Raw genomic sequence first — 16971 nt, 5'->3', positions numbered from 1 at the left:
AATCATCTTAACCAGATTTTCTCTGCCTTTGCCACTGGATGCTGCAGACATTGTAAAAATATCAGATCCTTCACCATACACTGGAGAAAATTGAAAGCACAAGGAACATGCTATGTCTTAATCAGTTAGCAAAGCTTAATGGGCTGTGGTTAAAAATGAGGAGTCGTGCAATGCTTAATTTTGATATATTAGGTGAGGTACTATACCAAATAAACAGGCCGAGTGCTAAACGTGGATAAATAGCTTGATCTCCAGGCTCCTGGTCTCTGAATATTAAAAAAAAAAAAAACAAAAAAAACAAAAAAAACAACAAAACCCAAAAAACTAAGCTCCAAAGTATTCACAAACTGAACTATTTAATAGCAGGCGGAATAATTCACGGAGCTGGGATACGTTACTGCGGTTGATAGTGCCAACTTCATTGAAGAAAGTTGTAAACCCATGTGTTTCTTTCATACCTCTGTCTCCCCTGCTGTTGATACAGGATTTAAATTCAAAATCTATGAAGGGCTAAAGCTAAAGCTCAAAATCATTTTCCATGTTTGCCTGTCCCAAATTAAAACTGTGTTTTGTTGACAAAATTTGGAAAGGTTTGAGATTTGGCAGGCCTGGTTGTCCCTGTGCTTACATTAATGTGTCAGCACCTCATTAATCATTTATTAAACTGTAGTGTGCCTTTCCCTCTTGCTACAGTCTGTGTTTTAGGATACCTTGGTGCCCATTCCACATATACTTTGGCTCTCCCCTCCCCCTAATTTTATGATTTCTCCACAAATTAGTTTTAGCATGTGCTTTAACTTGAACATATCCCAGTCATTTTGAAATCAAAATGAGGAGGCTGTAGTAATTTTTTAGATTAAAAAATGTGAGTTGGACTTTTAAGTATGTTAAGTGCTCTGTAGCAATCCGAGTAGGTAACTGTGGCACACAATATTAAAGGTGCGTTTTTTCTCTGTTAATAATTGGAGTCATTAATATTTTGTTAGTGCAGTGTATGTTCAGTGTTCCTCTATTAATGAGAATTTTCATTTAAAGAATTGAGCAGTAAGCACGTGCTGCTTCTTACAGGTGCACTATGAATAATCCTTTTTTCAAACAGTCACATAAGAGGTTTTTTTTCTGCATTTCCTGAAACTGGAAACAGTTTCTCTTGGGGATTCCATTTATAGTTTCTTCTGCTAACGACACTGAAGAACCACACCAATGTGGCCTCTTTGTAGTAAATCAAACTCTCTGTTCAGGAGGGAGGTAGGAAGACACTGTTAAGTAATTCAAAATATGTTGCATCGACGGTTTTGGAAACCTGACGGGGGGAATTAAATGTAGATTTACTCACATAAAACCTCACTAGGATTGTTTCCTCAAGTTCTTCCCTAGAAAGGTGAATGTATAGCAACAGCTAGTTAGACACAGGATTTTCACAGGTTTGAGAACTACCTTCTGTTATTACTCTTGATCCATTATTTTTCTGGAATCTTATTTGTAGAAACGTTGAAAACTTTCAGTTTTAGCACAGGATTGATCAACTTCAGTGGGGAATCTGTGGGTACTTGCAGCATTTTAGAACTGAGGAAAATATTTCATCTTGTAGCCATTGTTATTAATTGTAATTGTGTTAATTTTCATATGCATCTAATCAGACCCGTAGAAGATAAGAGCTGACATAAGTCATGGAGCTGTGACAGGTGATGCCAAGGATTTGGCTCAAAATCCCAGTTGAAAAGAATTTACAATGGTTGCAAGTGCAGAAATAGAATTGCAAACCCTGAGCCACTTACTATAAGATCATATTTTATTGAAAATATCATAAACTTTATTCTATCCCTCAGGAATGCAATAGATAAATTACTTTTGAAATCCCTTTTGGAATTTTATATATAGGGCTTAGGGTTTTTTTCCCCTTAGTTTGATTTCAGAAAAACTTACCTGTAGTATTTGGTGCTTTCTTTTTCTGAAATTTCCATCTAAAGAGCTCTTGAATAATTTATTCTGTATTTTAATATCTTCCACTTAAAACACATACAAAAATCTATCGCCTGGAATGCCATTCTGAGGGATGGGTTAAGGATCCTTTCAATGTAAACTATTCTCTTTTGTATTCCTCTTTTTAAAGACAAAGACTTTGGAATGGGCTATGGGCAGTTTAGTAGCTTTGCTTACTTTTTGAGTGTTTTAATCAGGGGCCAGAAATGGGTAGAAAATTTTTTCTTTCACTTTTTTTTTTCTTCCCAATTCAAGTGATGGAATTGAATAGTTGTAAGCGATCCTTTAAGTGTCCCCATTTGACCAAGTTTGAGAGGCAGCAGCTTCCTGAGAGAGTTGAACCAATGTTTGCCAATCCTTGTAAAGCATTTCACCTCTTCAGAGGCTAAAGCCTCTCAAAACCAAGAACAATTAAAGCGAGAGCCTTTCAGAGCGACTGGGGAATTCAGCAAAATAAATCAGAAATCCTCTGCCGTGGCTCTGGAGGCTTGCCTCATTATAAGAGCAGATCTATTAGCCCCCTTGCCATTGTCTTTCATTTCTCAAGTGAGGTGATTCTAATTAAATTAATCTGCATGTCAATCTATCGGTGATCAATCAAAAGGGCTGAGGTCCCCCTTTGCGGCAGTGTGCTTGCGGCTGACAGGGGCTGATAATGGAGGAAGAAATAAACTGTCGAGCAAAGTTAATTAGTCAACATAATAGGTGGATTAAACAGGAGCTGCTGATTGCTGTTTCACATGTCGAAGCATGAGGTGGGAGCTGAAACTGCAATTAACAGACAATTATTATATTTGGTTGTAAGAGGTCGCATGAATAAACATATCTCTGTGGGTTTCAGTCTTTAATCCCTTTCCCTGTTTAATGTAAGGAGAAGTGTAGGTCATTTCTTCTTATTGTTTTAGTCAAAGTTCTAGAAGGCGATGCAGGCTCCTGGCAAACCAGCAGCCAGCTGAAGGCCAAATCTTTGGCTGGGGCAAAACCCTGGGAATGACATCGTTGGGAAAAGATTGTGGGAGGGGTGGCTGAATGAAAGCCAGGGAGGCTGGGATTTAGGCTTGGTCTGAATAGGGTAGGAGGAGACCTGCTGTGATGGGCTCGCAGCTCTGCAAGGGACTTGTCCCCACGCATCCCCCCCTTGTTATCTCCACGATGTCTCATGGCTCAGGTGTCCCCAGCCTGAACAGGGATTTCCTTTAGAATGGTGCCTACTGAGCCTCAGGTTTGAAGGGTCCCTCTGGACACCTCTGAGCAGCTGGGTCTTCTACTCTGGACCCAACATTTGCCTGTTTGCCCCTGCTGGGTTGGCTCCTCTCCCATCTCAGGCTGCTCTGGGGACCAGAAGTGTCGGATCCTGCCTCCAGCGCAGTCCTGTTCTGTCTCCCTCACCTCAAACCAAATCCCAGGTGTTGACATTGAGATAAGTTGAGAAATACAAATAATTCTAACACTGGATGAATAGGGTTGTGTTCTCCAGATCAAGACCCCACTGTCAAGCGTGCATGTGTACACAAACATACCTATACGTACTCCCTAAGACAGAGCCCGGGAGAAATTTGGGCAAGTCCAACAACCTGCAGTGACCGTACTGAGGGGAAGGCAGCAGAGAAGGGTGGGGGCAAGGCATGCAACAACTCTCATTATACCTTCACAAAATACACTTTTGTTTTCTTTTATTCTCATTTGCAATGTCAACAGCTCTATCTACTTCAGCATGGAAACCGAAGGATAATTTAGGGTGGAACACAGCTGCCCTTGTGTATAGGGGAAAAATATACTTAATAAAGATCCTCTTGTTAAAATGATGGTTAACAGTGTGCTGTCTGCCATGCAGCTACAAACTCTGCAATTTGACTTAAAACTGCATCAAAAGCTTTCGATGCCAAAGACCCACTCATCAATAGCGTCTCTTGTTAGATTTGTACGGCATAAGCACCAGTTATTATGCGAAATAGCTATGCAATTTTCTACAGTTCCCAGCTGTTATTTATTTAACTGAGTTTATTACACTCTGCGCTTTGTAAAAAACACACAGATATATCCAGTTTTTCCTCCATTTTGCTCTTGTGCCTGCAGGTCGTCGTGTCTACAACAGTCAATGTTGATGGCCATGTGTTGGCAGTGTCGGACAATATGTTTGTACACAACAATTCCAAGCACGGGCGGAGAGCTCGAAGACTCGATCCCTCGGAAGGTACGCCTTCTTATCTGGAACATGGTAGGCATATCATTTTCATTGGTTGGCATTGCTACTTTAAATGTGGATTTGTTTGGTTTCTGTCTCTGGCTACTGGTTTCAAATTGTCCTGTAACGGTTTATACCCTTGGGGCTGGATATTTTAAAGATACTGGCCTCCAGACCAAAGGGGGAGTTTTTCAAGTAGGTCAGCTCCAAATGCACTGAAATGGCAAACCATTGAGCAAACATGGGTGCAAAGTCTGTCCTGTGTGTCAGTGGAGTGTGGTGATTTTTTTTTTCTTTTATGTTGGTTCCATCTATTCAGCATCCAAAATTGGAGTCTGATCTTTTTCTTTTTTTCCAAATTGCCTCCTACATATTTTCTCAAATGCTCAGCACCCAAATTTCGGATTGGATTTCTTCTATCTATAGGGTGCTGAGCTCTCTAGGAGATTGAATTGCCCTTAATGAAAGCAGAGCCCTTTTGGAAATCCATCTGCTTACTCAAGCCATGGATGAATGTTCTCTTCTGGCTCCAGCTGTGCCAGCTGAGGACATTGCTCTTCCCTGCATGCCACAGCTGTTTGTCTCTCCTCCCTGCTCCAGGCTGTTCTTCACCATGGACATGCCAGCTAAGATGGTTGTCTGCTTGCTCCCTGGTCTCCTTCAGTTCAACAAAGTTCATTTGAATTAAACTGTTTAAATAATCACTCTTTGCCAATCTAGCTTATTTTGCTGAAATGATTGAAGGAGAAATGGTGCAAGGCAATTTGTCTGGCTTTTCTGAAAGGACAGTCAACCCCAGCAAGGGTGGGATGAGGGCACGTGGCTGCAAGTAGCCTGGGGGACAGTGATCTCTTCTGTAGGGTCAGCTGGTCCTGGAAGGGAACATCTGCTGGTGACTGTAGGTGCTTAAAATGGGAGTTGTTGAGTGCAAATGTGCTTTGAAAAATCTGGATTTGATTAATGTTTTGTTTTGCTCTTTGTCCTCAAAGTTGATGACTACTGCTGAAAAACAAAACAAAAACAGAGGGCATTTCACTCCCCTCTCTCTGTTCCAGCTTGGTAGAATAGCTCTTTGTCTTCAAAGCTGTTTATAATCCTAAATTCAATAGGTGCTTGCTCCCTCTAAGAGATGTGTACCCTCAGCTCCCATTGAAGTAGTAGAGTGCAGAAGGCACCAGTCCTTTATGCTGGTTTGTTTCACAAATATTTGCCAAGGATCTGATGAATAATTAAATAGATTTTTCCAAAGAGTTTGAAGAAACCAGATAAAATTTTCTCTGGGAAAGCAAATGCCACTCAGAAAAATGTTAACTAGATATGTTAAAAGAAATTATTAATGCTGAGAAATGGGAAAATGTGTGGGTTTCTACTACTCAGGATTCCTCTGTAAATAGTTTTCTATTCTGTTTATGCTTTCAGGCATCAGTCCTGCAAGCACTTATGCATATATTTAAGATTATGCTCACATATGGTCTTGTTGGGATCAATGAGGCTTCTTGTGTCAGAGAAGCTGAGGGTATTGATAAGTGTTTGCAGAATCGGGTCTGTAGTTCACACTTACTAACCTAAAATTCTTAGCTCAGCAGCGTTTCTCATTATATAAACATAACTTACATCTGTATTTATTTAGCGCTAACTTTTTATGTAGGCTATGAGCCATTTTCAGTTATAATTCATGTTATAGAATTTTTTTTCATCCTGCCAACAACCTAATTTAATAAACAAACCGCTGTCATAATTTTTACTGAAATTTATAAGGAATGTACGAACTCTGTCTTTATTAATTAGCAGAAGGCAGAACATTACAAAGGGAAACTTCTCTCGGTTCAGCTTCGTAATCTTTCCATTAAGTCTAGTCTTTCAGAAAAACCCCTCCTATTCTTTCACTTATATTCCTAATAAAATAGTTGCCATATTTTTGGTTGGTTTTTTTTTTCCCCTTTCTTTCTTTTTTTCTGCATTTCAGTCTTCCCAGTGCATGCTTTTGGTCAAGGCACTACTTAATTTCTCATACATAAATGCTCTTACTGTCATGCAAGGTAGTATCTCATTTTACCACAGATATCATTCCCACTCCTAAAACCTGAGGAATTCCGTTAGCAAAAGAGAAACAAAAAAAGATAATGCTCTGTTTAGACATCTACACACACCTTAGTTACTGTGCTGATATTAAAAGTCAACATCTGCAAAATATCTCCATGTGTACCTTTTGTGGGAAAGGTGATTTTTCTAATCTACTTTCTCAGGCACCTCTCAAGCAACCTCATAAAGCAACTGCTAGTAAATTCTTACTTTTGAATAGCAACCTTCACACTATAAAATTGCTCTCTTTCCAAAAGGCTTGGTGGAACCTTTCTTTTTAACCTAAGTCCTTCAGTCCAGCTCTCCAGGAATTCTGTGCACATTTGAGCTCAAGAAAAATGGGGGGGAAAAATCCAGTAACTATTTTAAAGGATGCTGTTAGGTATCTAAAACATTTAACTAAAGAAACAAAAATAAAAGGAAAAGGCTTAATGCTCTTGAATTTTGGGCATCCTCCACAAACCTTAGACCCATTGGAATAGACGACAGTTTCTTCCATGGAAATTAATTTTTATTTTCAGTTTGAGTAAAAAAGTATATTATTTTTCTTCATTTTTTGGAATTTTTATCTCAGATAATATCAAAGAGACAATTTGTCTGCCTTTCCTCTTCCCAGCTTTTCTGCCTCCCTCAGGGGAAGGACAGATTGACCTGAGCAGTGCCCATAAACAGGGAGATGGGAAGCAAACGTAGTCATGGTTAGTTTGTCTCTGGTTCATTGCTCTGGTGAGCAACTGATCGTAGGTCTGTAAATTCTGGGATCCAACTATAATATGCCCTTGACAAATGTATTCCTGTGGACTCTCCTAGGTGTTTAACTTTTTAACACAAATATCTGATGGCAATAGAGATGAATGCCTGACTTTGTGAGGACTGGGAAAAGGGGAGACAGGATGTAGCAAGGTGTAGCAAGGGTGTTGATTGCCTAGTTTAGTTAGACAATATCCAGCTTATTTTTCCTTACAAAGCTGTGCTGGGACACACTGCTCTTAAACATGGAGTTGCAGTTTATGCAACAACTAAAAGAGAGTTTGGGTGCCAAAAAGCTGGAAAGAAAACTGCACCTCCTGAGCCACTCAGGAGCCTGGCGTCTCCACATTTGGGTTTCACCATCTCATTAGCAGGTAGCCTGGATTATTTTTGGGACATCCAACATATCTCTATTTATATCTTGCTTGTCAGACAGTAAAATGAAAGTTCCTTTTCGTAGCTCATTTCTGTGAGTATAACCAGGCCCTTAGATCACGGTTTCGTATCCACACGCTATCCTTAAAACCAGCAGGTTAAGAAGCTCGTCTTTCAAATAAATATATCTATCTTTTAAAAGTAATAGCTGGCAGAGGCCAATTATTTCATCCATCTCTGTGTGGTATAAATGGGGTAAGCCACAGTAATCTGTGGTTTTCAATAATTATCACTTTTTCATTTACAAATAGTTGGATCCTCACTTGTTTTTTATTTATGGTAAACCAGAAAGCCGGCGTGGTTGACCTTTCTAAATGATATATATACCTAGTAAGATGTATAGTGAAGAGCCAATAGGCCCCAACAGTAGAATATATTTTAGCTTGTAGTTCATCCCAGGGTGTCAATTTTAAAAGCAAAATCTTTCCAATGCAATTTAAGTGATGAACTTATGAAAGGGGAGAATTCTGGCAGGGTTTGTGACAACTATTTTCAAGTTTACCAGCAAAAAGTCCAGCACTGCAGATGTCTGCATAGTTTCCAGTTAAAACTCTCATATCATTGCAAAGTAAAAATGCTTTTTTCTCCCCAAATCTTTGAATGTCTTTACAAGAATGTAAAGCCAATTGCAGCATCAATTTCTCTATTTTTTTTCTTCTCTGGCAGAATGCAATGTCCTCGAAAAATGATAGTCCCTGAGACCCTGTCAGTTTGCATGCTCTAACACTTTATTATCTAATGATCTAATATGCAACAAGGCAAAGAGGAGGTGCTTATCACCCTGACAAGATGCCTAAGAGAAGTGACTAAATTACTTTATGTACCATTAGCAGTAGCTGCCACGGTGAACTCACTGTGAGCGTTTATGCAAATATTCCTGAATACATTCAAGTGGCCTTGTCAGGAAGACGACTGACAAGCAGCTTAAATGCTTGGGTTTTTAAAGGGACAGTTTTATTTCTTTTTCTTTTCCTTTTCCTTCCTCCTCCATAGGAAAACTCTGAAGAATTGGGTGATATTGAGGTTTGCTTATTTTTTGGTTCTGAGTGAGCTCATCAGCAGCAAAAGATGAAAGATGCAGGGTAGAAATAGGGACACATTATAAGATATGATGTCAAAATTTGCAGGTGGAAGCAGAGACAACCATGATTTCTAAAGCAATGTCCTGCCATTATTTTCATATGAAATATACATAAATCTCTGTGTATGAGTACCTGAAATAGGGCATTACGTAGCAAAACCATTATTAGTGGCTGCCTTATGCTGGAAAGGATAGTGCATGGCTGGATTGTTTGATCACTTTATTGTGGTACCTGAGATAGTCAAGGTTTTACAGTGTTGTTTTAGCTCATGACAGTAATGAGTGACTCAGACTATTTGTCTGCAGGTGCAAAACCTCCTACAGTAAAAGAAAAGTAGTTGCTGTGCCTCAGCTGGATACGACAGGTAGATCCTCTTGTCAGCAGTAGGGCATTTAAAGAGCATTTCTTGACAATCCTGCCCATCCTGGGCAATCTGAGAGCCCACAGTCACTGCACAATCAGAGATTTTTCACTAAGTCCTCAGATTTGAAAGCAAAAATGATTGCTAGGCTGTGGCTTAGTTAATTAGATATTTTCTGTTTAGGTTATTAAAAAAAGGAAAGTTTTCCCCACCTTATAAACTGTTTTGAGAAGATAATCTTTAAAATAAACCTTGGGGATTGACTGCCTTTAAATATCATAGTTATCTAGTCTTACTGTAACAGAACTGTTGAGAATGAATACCTTGAATTTAGCTGTATGTGCTGGGCAATTCCTGAAAGATGCTCAGAAATCTCACTTAGTGACCCAGTTCTTGTGCTGTAAGTGCCTTTGCCACAACATTAACCACTAAATATTGGCAGTGTGGGGAGTCCTGAGGAGGATGCCCCTATGAGCTCTGTTTGAACCATTTCAGCCCTGAATCCCCTGGTGTTGCCTGTGTCCGTGCTAATTGATGAAATTTTACAAGACAGAAAACTGACTGAGGTGGAAAATGTCTGCAAGTTGAGAAAACTTGATCTTTAAAACTTGATACAGTTTACCCTTACATGGTACAGGTTCTGATTCATAATCGAAGTTAGGGACTACAGCATTCACAAACTGGCCAGGTTTAAATAAAGAAATGCTAAGGTTTGACTTGTTTCATCTATGGGTGGAAGCACCTGTTATAACTTAGTGCTGTGCTTAAGAATGTTTTTGTGATTATATGAGAAATATAAACACACAAGCTTTTTCTGCACCATATCATTCCATATAGAAAAATTCAGCGGGCTTGATTTATTATTTAGAAGGAAAATATTGAAAAAAATATTAGGATTCTACCACTCTACTTGAGGGGATCTTGCATGTTATTCTGAGTTACGTCTGCTTTCTAATTTATTTTCTATGAGGGAAGAATACCTTGGGTTGTTGGACATCTCTATGCATACACAAGGGAAAAAATGTGACTTTTAGAACATTGCACAACATGGATAGTAATAACAGTAAGTGAGCCTTGATATACTGAAAGATTGCAAAACTTCAAGCTGGAAATAATTTTCTTTATTTTTGCCAAGTTGTCTTTTTCATATCGGTTCCTTCATAAATGCAGTGACTCATAAATTCAGGCAATTTTTTACATAATGGCTTGTTATGTGTTCTTGGAGCTTGACCTCACCGAGTGTATAATATTAACCTCTTCGCTACCCTGTGGACTTACTGCATGTTTCACAGAACCGGGGAATAGTTGGGGTTGGAAGGGACCTCTGGAGATCATCCAGTCCAAGCCCCTTCTAAAGCAGGTTCACCTGGAGTGGATTGCACAGGATCACATCCAGGCAGGTTTGAATATCTCCCGAGAAGGAGACTCCACAACCTTTCTGGGCAGCCTGATCCTGTGCTCTGTCTCACTCAAAGCGAAGTTTTTTCTCATATTCAGATGGAACTTCTGATAGAAATGAGCACGCTGGGACTGGATTAGTTCAGTGTGTCTACTCGGATGGAGTTAGAGCATTTTGCTCTCTGAATAGACAATACATGTCCGGAAAGTAAAGGTGCTTTACTTGAGAAAATTCGTAGATAAAGACTCCAGTATGATCTCATCAAAATTTTAACTCTGGGGATCACTTGAAGTAAGTTGTGAAAACTCTGTCAGGTTATCCACGGGTTGCAAAATTTATTCAGGGCGTGGAATTTTCCTAAAAAGTATATGGCAAGTCAGGGAGAGGTTAAGGGTTTGAGCAATTCCTCACCTGGGAAATGCTGAGTTCTCTGATGGGTGATGTGCAGGACATCAGGCTGTGTGATCAAAATGATCTCTTCAGGAATAAAGTCTTAGGACTCATCAGGTCACCAAAACATGGCAGAGCCAAGATTTGTACAACTCCAATGTAAGTAACCAAAACTGAGTTAACTAAATTGAGCCCCACTGAATTATACTTATGTTTTTTTTTTATCTTCACCAGAGCAGAGTCTCTGTCTGCAGGCCCAGATCCTGCTTCCTTTTTGGATATTACTAAGAATTGCATAAGAACTGGGTGGGTGGGTAGGTGGAGCCGCCCTTCTCATAGCCAGTCACATTGAACAAAAAGCAGAAAATCTTCTGTTTCTATTTGTCTGGGTCATAAATCATCCATTAAGGAGAGGTACTCAAAAGCTTAGAATGTCTGGCTGCAGCAATTCTGATCTTTCAAAATTTATTTTTAGTCTGAGGCTAAGTGAAAACAAGATTTAAACAATGAAGGTGGATTTTTAAATGGCTGATTCAGGCGAGAAGGTACCAGAATTTCAGTTCTGCCATTAGTTCTGCTATTTATGAAGTTGGTGGCTTGAGTTTGTGATTTTTTTCATTATTTGAAGATTATTGCGTAATATATATGTACTAACATTGCTGGGGCCATGTTGCAGAAAACTCAGGGAGATACTATTTGAAGTATTCTAGTCATTAATAAAAGGATTGTTTTTACATAATGTCCATGGAAATACCTCTTGAAAAAGTCAAATTTGGCTGCTCCAATTACCACAGTTAGAAAGGATTCCTGCTTGACAGTCACTTATCAGGACTCTAGTGTCACATTTAACTGAGAAAGGAAAAAATGGAAGTGGGAGACACCTTGATTTTAAAAAGACAGGGTGTGGCAGTTTCTACCCATGAGAAGCTATCCTTTTTGGTTTTCAAATAAATTAAAAGAAGAAAACAACAAAAAACCAAAACCAAAGAAAAACAAACAAACAAACAAGCAAGTAAGCAAAAAACAAAAACCCCATCCCTTCCCCCCCCCGAATATCTAAGTGATGTCAAGCTGTGATATGTTGTTACCTTCTATTGTTACGAGGGTGTCATGAATGCATGGAAAAAATAGTACCTGGATGAAGATAGAGAGCATTTTGTGAATTTCCCACAGGAGCTTTCAGAACTCCACTCCCAAAATTGCAAAAAGAAGAAAATATGGGGAAAACTGCCATTAAATTTTGATATAGTTTTGTATAGAAAAAAACCCTGTTCAAATCAAAGTTCTGCAACCACTTGCTGGAGGTTTGAGGTTTCTCTCCAGATTTCAGAGGATTTGAAATACAATTATGCAAGTAGAGGAACCTTAACTGCTCTGTTTGGCAGAAACCTCACAGGTGCCAGTACAGGAGAACATTCAGTAGCATTCAAATAGTCAATGAATATTCATAGTTAATGAGCATTCATTACATTTCAATTTGCTTTTCTGGCCACCGTGTCATTAATACAATGGCATCATAGGGGAGAAGAATGACATTAGGATTAGAGAAATGCTTGAGATGTATTGCACCGTATGGCAGTGAAGTTTTGCCAGACGTTGTTTTTTCAACCTTCCAAAATGGGCACACCAGGAAATGACAAAACATTCTGTTATTGTGGTATGATTAATATTATTTCTGAACAAATTCCACTTATTTAGCTTTCTCATTATAGGATATCTTTATTGGTGTTATGCTGGGAAAAGATGGGTTTTTTTCACTCCGTTCACCTGCTGATTTGGGCAGAGTGCGAAGGAAAAGAGTTTTGTGAATTGTGGTTTGGAAGTGAAGGCCAAGAACTAGTTATTTTCTGAGAACTCATCTGGATGTTGTAAAATGTCATGAATATCAAAGAATGGTGTTCACAGCTGTTTGCAGGTATCTGGACACTTCCAAATGTGTCATGTTGAGCACCCCAGTATTTAAACACCCCTAAGCAATCAGTGGTTATGAAAGGACTTCGCTCCCGTGAAAATTAGGTCCAAATCTGTGAATCAACTGAGTGATAACAATCTCAAGATTAAAATTCTGTTCAGATGAAAACTTTCTACCAAATTCTCATTTAGAATATTCTGTTTAGAAAACTTCAAAAACATTGAACTCAGTATTTTTTACACCTCAGGCTGTGCATCCTCTCACTGAGCTGAGAGAAGATTGGTGTGAGCATTCGAGTATCCCTCTGACTGCCCATTGCAGGGGGCCTGCAAAGTGTTTCCCCAGCAAAATGAGTATTTGACAAAGCTCCTCCTTATGCAAGGAAATTAGTTAATAGCATAAATCAGGACAGTGATGCAGAAAATGGAACCCACCAGGGTGGTATGTGTAGAGTGGTTATTCTAATCTGATTTGCCATCTGAAAATTATTAACGTTTAGTAGTAAAGAATAAAAAATAAGCTACTAATAATTAATACTGGAATAGAGACAGGCTTTGTGTTTGGCCCAAATCCAGAATACAAGATTTTCAGGAGTGCATGGCATTGCAGAACGTGTGCTTTCATTAAAGGCAGTAGTACAGCTTCATAAAGTGTTTTTTAAAATCTTACCTCAAACTGTGTGCTGAGCATAACCAGAAAGCTTTGTCACAATTAGTCCTTTCTACTTTCCACCTTCATTCCATGAATTTATAGTTCTCTTTGTGACAAAACAAATCTTGAGCGTGAAAGTGACTGTAATATAAGCAGTGCTGGTTTATGACCTCATTGAGCAAAGTGAATAGGCTTAGAAAGTTTATTAAAAAGATCAGGAATAAAGTTTTGTGAAAAACTTGCCTAAATTTTAGCGGTTTAAATTTATTTCTCAAAAGTAATTCAAATATTTAGATCTGCAAGTTAAGGTACAATGCCCACACTCAAATGCTTAACAAGATACTACCCTTCATGAAGTGGATGTTTAGGACTTTTTGAACTTCTGATCCATTTTTGTGAGGCAAGTGGTCACTATTGTGTAGGTATGTCAAAGCAACTTTTTTGGAAATTCTTGGACCTAAAGCCAAACTTTCAAAGCACCAAGGTGCCTAAAGCTGCAGGTAGGGGTTTAGTGGGATTTTTAGAAGTGTGGCTACAGAATTTCTATGCCTGTCTGCCCCATACTTTGAAAATTCCACTAGTTGCTTACTGGAACCACTGGATAGGGTGGATATGTCCAAAATCCTAGTCCCAAGTGCTGCAGGAACCTGTGTGCTGTTTGTTGTACTTCCCCTGAAGTGCCTGTAAGCAACGGGAGTATAAAGATCCAAATTAATTATGTTTGGTTAATACCATATCATTATGGTTTTGTAGCAGCTTTCTCAGAGGTTCTGTATCTATCCCGTGAAAAAGCCAAGAGCGTTTCCCACAGAGGTCCCTTTTGGGTTGTGAAATGGCAGCAGACGTGCTGGATCTCTCCCGCGCTGCTGGAGACTGAACAGACAGCTCGTGTTGCTGTTCCCTGAAAACCCCGGCTTGCATATGGAATCCATGGGTTTGGTGTTACCTGATCCATGCCGAGAGGGAAGGCCAGCACTCGGAGGCAAATTGCAGGCCTGACCGCAGTGCTGCTCATCTTTCCAGCTGCAGCATTAGTTTGTGGGTTTGGTTTGAGGTCACAGCACTTTCCTGCAGGTGAGAGCATCGCTCAACTTCATGGGCTCCTTGAGGAGATGAAGGGAGGGGAAAGAAATATTTCTGACCATGTTTGGCTCCTGAGGCACTGGAAGGTAGAGCTCCTCTGATTAGGGGCCCTTTGGGGAAAATTATTCTTTTCCTGGGATTGCGACCTTGAAGGCGATGCTGAGCGCTGCCTCCTCCTTCAGCCCTGAGCTTGAGCAGAGGTGCTTGCTGGAAAACCCAGAGTCAGGTGTCTGCTCTGTATCAGCTGCCAAATATTTTTTATGAGGTTGCTTCTGGCTGCTTCCTCCCTATGATACCGTCTTGCCGAGGTCCCTTGGTACTTCCATGAGCCAGCACGGAACTCCCTGGGTCTCCAGGCTTCCAGAGGTGTCTTCCCATTTCTGCTCATTGTATAGCAGAAAGAGGATCCTAATTTAGACAGACTGACTCACCCAGCCAGAGCCAGAGTCTGATGTTTGACATGCTGCAATGCCTTAGGTAGGTGGTCTGAATATGGCCCTAAATAAATAAATAAAAACCTTGCATGACTTTATCAGACATGTTGAAAGAATAACTTCTCTAAGCGTTTGTAGGCTCGAGTCCAAAGTATTCACTCGCATTTTCAGCGTGCTGGTTTTATGTGGTGTCATTGCTGGACAGATACTATGAACTATAAATATAATTTTATGCTTGTGTTTGTGCAAGTAAAGCCTAAATGGCTGGGAGGGGGTGCCTGACCTTGCACTCAGAGCAGCACAAAAAAAGGGAAAGCAACAGTTTGAAAGACCTTGCATAGTAGAGACAAGGGGGTCTCAGTCTCTGCCATGCAATCAGGGCTGCTGCCTCAAATGCATTTCAGGTTACGTCACCTCCATTGCTGTTGTGCTGCCATCATAAGCATGGACTGAATGTTATATTGCATTGCTGAATCTATTATTGTTATTATTATTATTATTATTATTAAGATAATTAATTTTTTTTCTTATCCACCTTTTCCATCCCAGGTAGTCATTAGTTTGTAGTGTATTTCTGGGCAGGACAGAAATTTAGTTAAACCTTCTGATCACTGGGATGCTTTTCCTACAGAAGAGCCAGATTTTCTACCTTTTCCCTTGGCCCAGGGCCTGGAAACCCGAGGCCGTGCATCGGACCTCGGTCTCTCTGTTGGCAGCTCTGCGTAACCTGTCACAGAGACAGCCTAAGCACTGTTTTTGCACATGATGAATATGGATCTTTGCTGCATCTGGCAGGCTGCAACAATGAATGCAGAAGAGTGTCATTAATAGATAATAAAAGCAGAAAGCAACATTAATGGGAATAAGCTTTTCTTTTACTGGGACTGATTATTACTTTTTTGTTCTCGGGCTGTGACTAGATCGAGCTGCAAATAACAGCTACCAGTGCTGTGTGCACAATGTGTTTTGTTGTTGGCTGGTTTTTAATCTCAAATATTTAACCATGACATCTTCAAAGTGCAGTTGTGTCATACATCCTCATACACTAATAGATTTCAAAGATGAAGAGCCTTGCTGCTTTATGTTTAGTCATGCCTTCATCTATAAATTTATGGGAGTATTATGGTTTAATGAATTGAACAAGTCCCAGAACAACAACAAAAATGCTCTTTTGTTTGAATTTAGATATAGCATACTTTGTTCTTCAAAAGAGTAATAAAACCAATATGTTTCTTTAGTGGTAAACTTCGGGGTAACTTCATCTCACATTACTAATCAAGTACTCAGGGATATGTGTGTGCACATATACATATGTGTGTGTGTGTGTGTGTGGTAAATAGGGGCTGTTAGACATAGGCTGAACATTCGTATTCTGATAGCGGTAGGCAAACCTCCGAGAACAGATGGAGCAGAGTTCAGCACAAAGGTTTAATCCTATCAGGATGATTCCTGTATGGCCATCTGGATAATCCGGTGCACAAATTCAGTGCCTGTTAAAAGTACAACGTAGGCCAAGATTAGCGTCACAGATTTTCCACTAGACTTGTTCATATTTGACTTTATGATTCTCAGACTCCAGAAAATTACATTAGAGAGCCTGTGATTTGTGAGAGAAATCAGATGAGGAATAAGAACTCTTAGGGTACTTGAATTTCCCTTGAAGAAAGTGGATTACAGGCACTCCCTGTCCCTGGCAGGACTGCTTTGTGTTTCTGTGCGGGTTGTTCTGTTTCTGAAAGACGATTACTGTGAGCTCTCTGTTGTGGGCAGACTTTCTCAATTCTGCTGAACAAAGAGACTTCAGCTAAAAATTAATTTTAGTTGGGTCTTGTTTTTATCAGGAAAATAAATTTTTTTTTGCTCTAGAATTCATCTCAGGTGAATTTCTGATTGTTGTGCCATATGACGTAGCACGAGTTTTAACTAATTTGGGGGAAGCAGAGTTCTGGGTTTTATTTTGTGATAGTGAAATATTCCATTAAATTTTAATTTATACTAATATTTAATTTGACAGTGGGAATTTAGATTTTGATTGAAGTCTATGTTTTATCTAAAATAGTTCCTGTATATCATCAACTAAACCTTGCCAATGTGGCCATAACATACCAGTGTACGTTGGAGCATCAGGGCTCTCCCCTGGTGTACTCTGGAGGCTGAGCTTTGTACACCTTACAGAGAGGAAATGCTGTGGCCAGGGTGCTTTTATCTAGTCCCATGTTCTAAC

At 39.6% G+C, this 16971-nt stretch overlaps 1 protein-coding gene across 8 annotated transcripts in view; it reads left to right on the top strand.

Moving 5' to 3' along the window:
* Positions 1–16971, top strand: part of EBF1 (EBF transcription factor 1) — a 273631-nt gene that overhangs the window by 177304 nt on the left and 79356 nt on the right. For 4 of the 8 annotated variants that reach the window (XM_027896387.1, XM_027896386.1, XM_027896382.1 and 1 more), the window contains exon 8: positions 4060–4177. In XM_027896387.1, the coding sequence (XP_027752188.1) occupies positions 4060–4177 (118 nt within the window). Of the gene's footprint in view, positions 1–4059; positions 4202–16971 lie in introns of all 8 variants that reach the window. The other 4 variants (XM_027896385.1, XM_027896384.1, XM_027896380.1 and 1 more) reach the window with 1 other exon arrangement.

Source organism: Empidonax traillii, unplaced genomic scaffold (genome assembly GCF_003031625.1).
Source record: "Empidonax traillii isolate 1590-97213 ecotype Southwest subspecies unplaced genomic scaffold, ASM303162v1 scaffold495:size1017845, whole genome shotgun sequence".
In the NCBI taxonomy this organism is placed as follows: domain Eukaryota; kingdom Metazoa; phylum Chordata; class Aves; order Passeriformes; family Tyrannidae; genus Empidonax; species Empidonax traillii.
The sequence above is the reverse complement of the archived record's forward strand: the minus strand, read 5'-3'. Positions and strand labels throughout refer to the sequence as shown.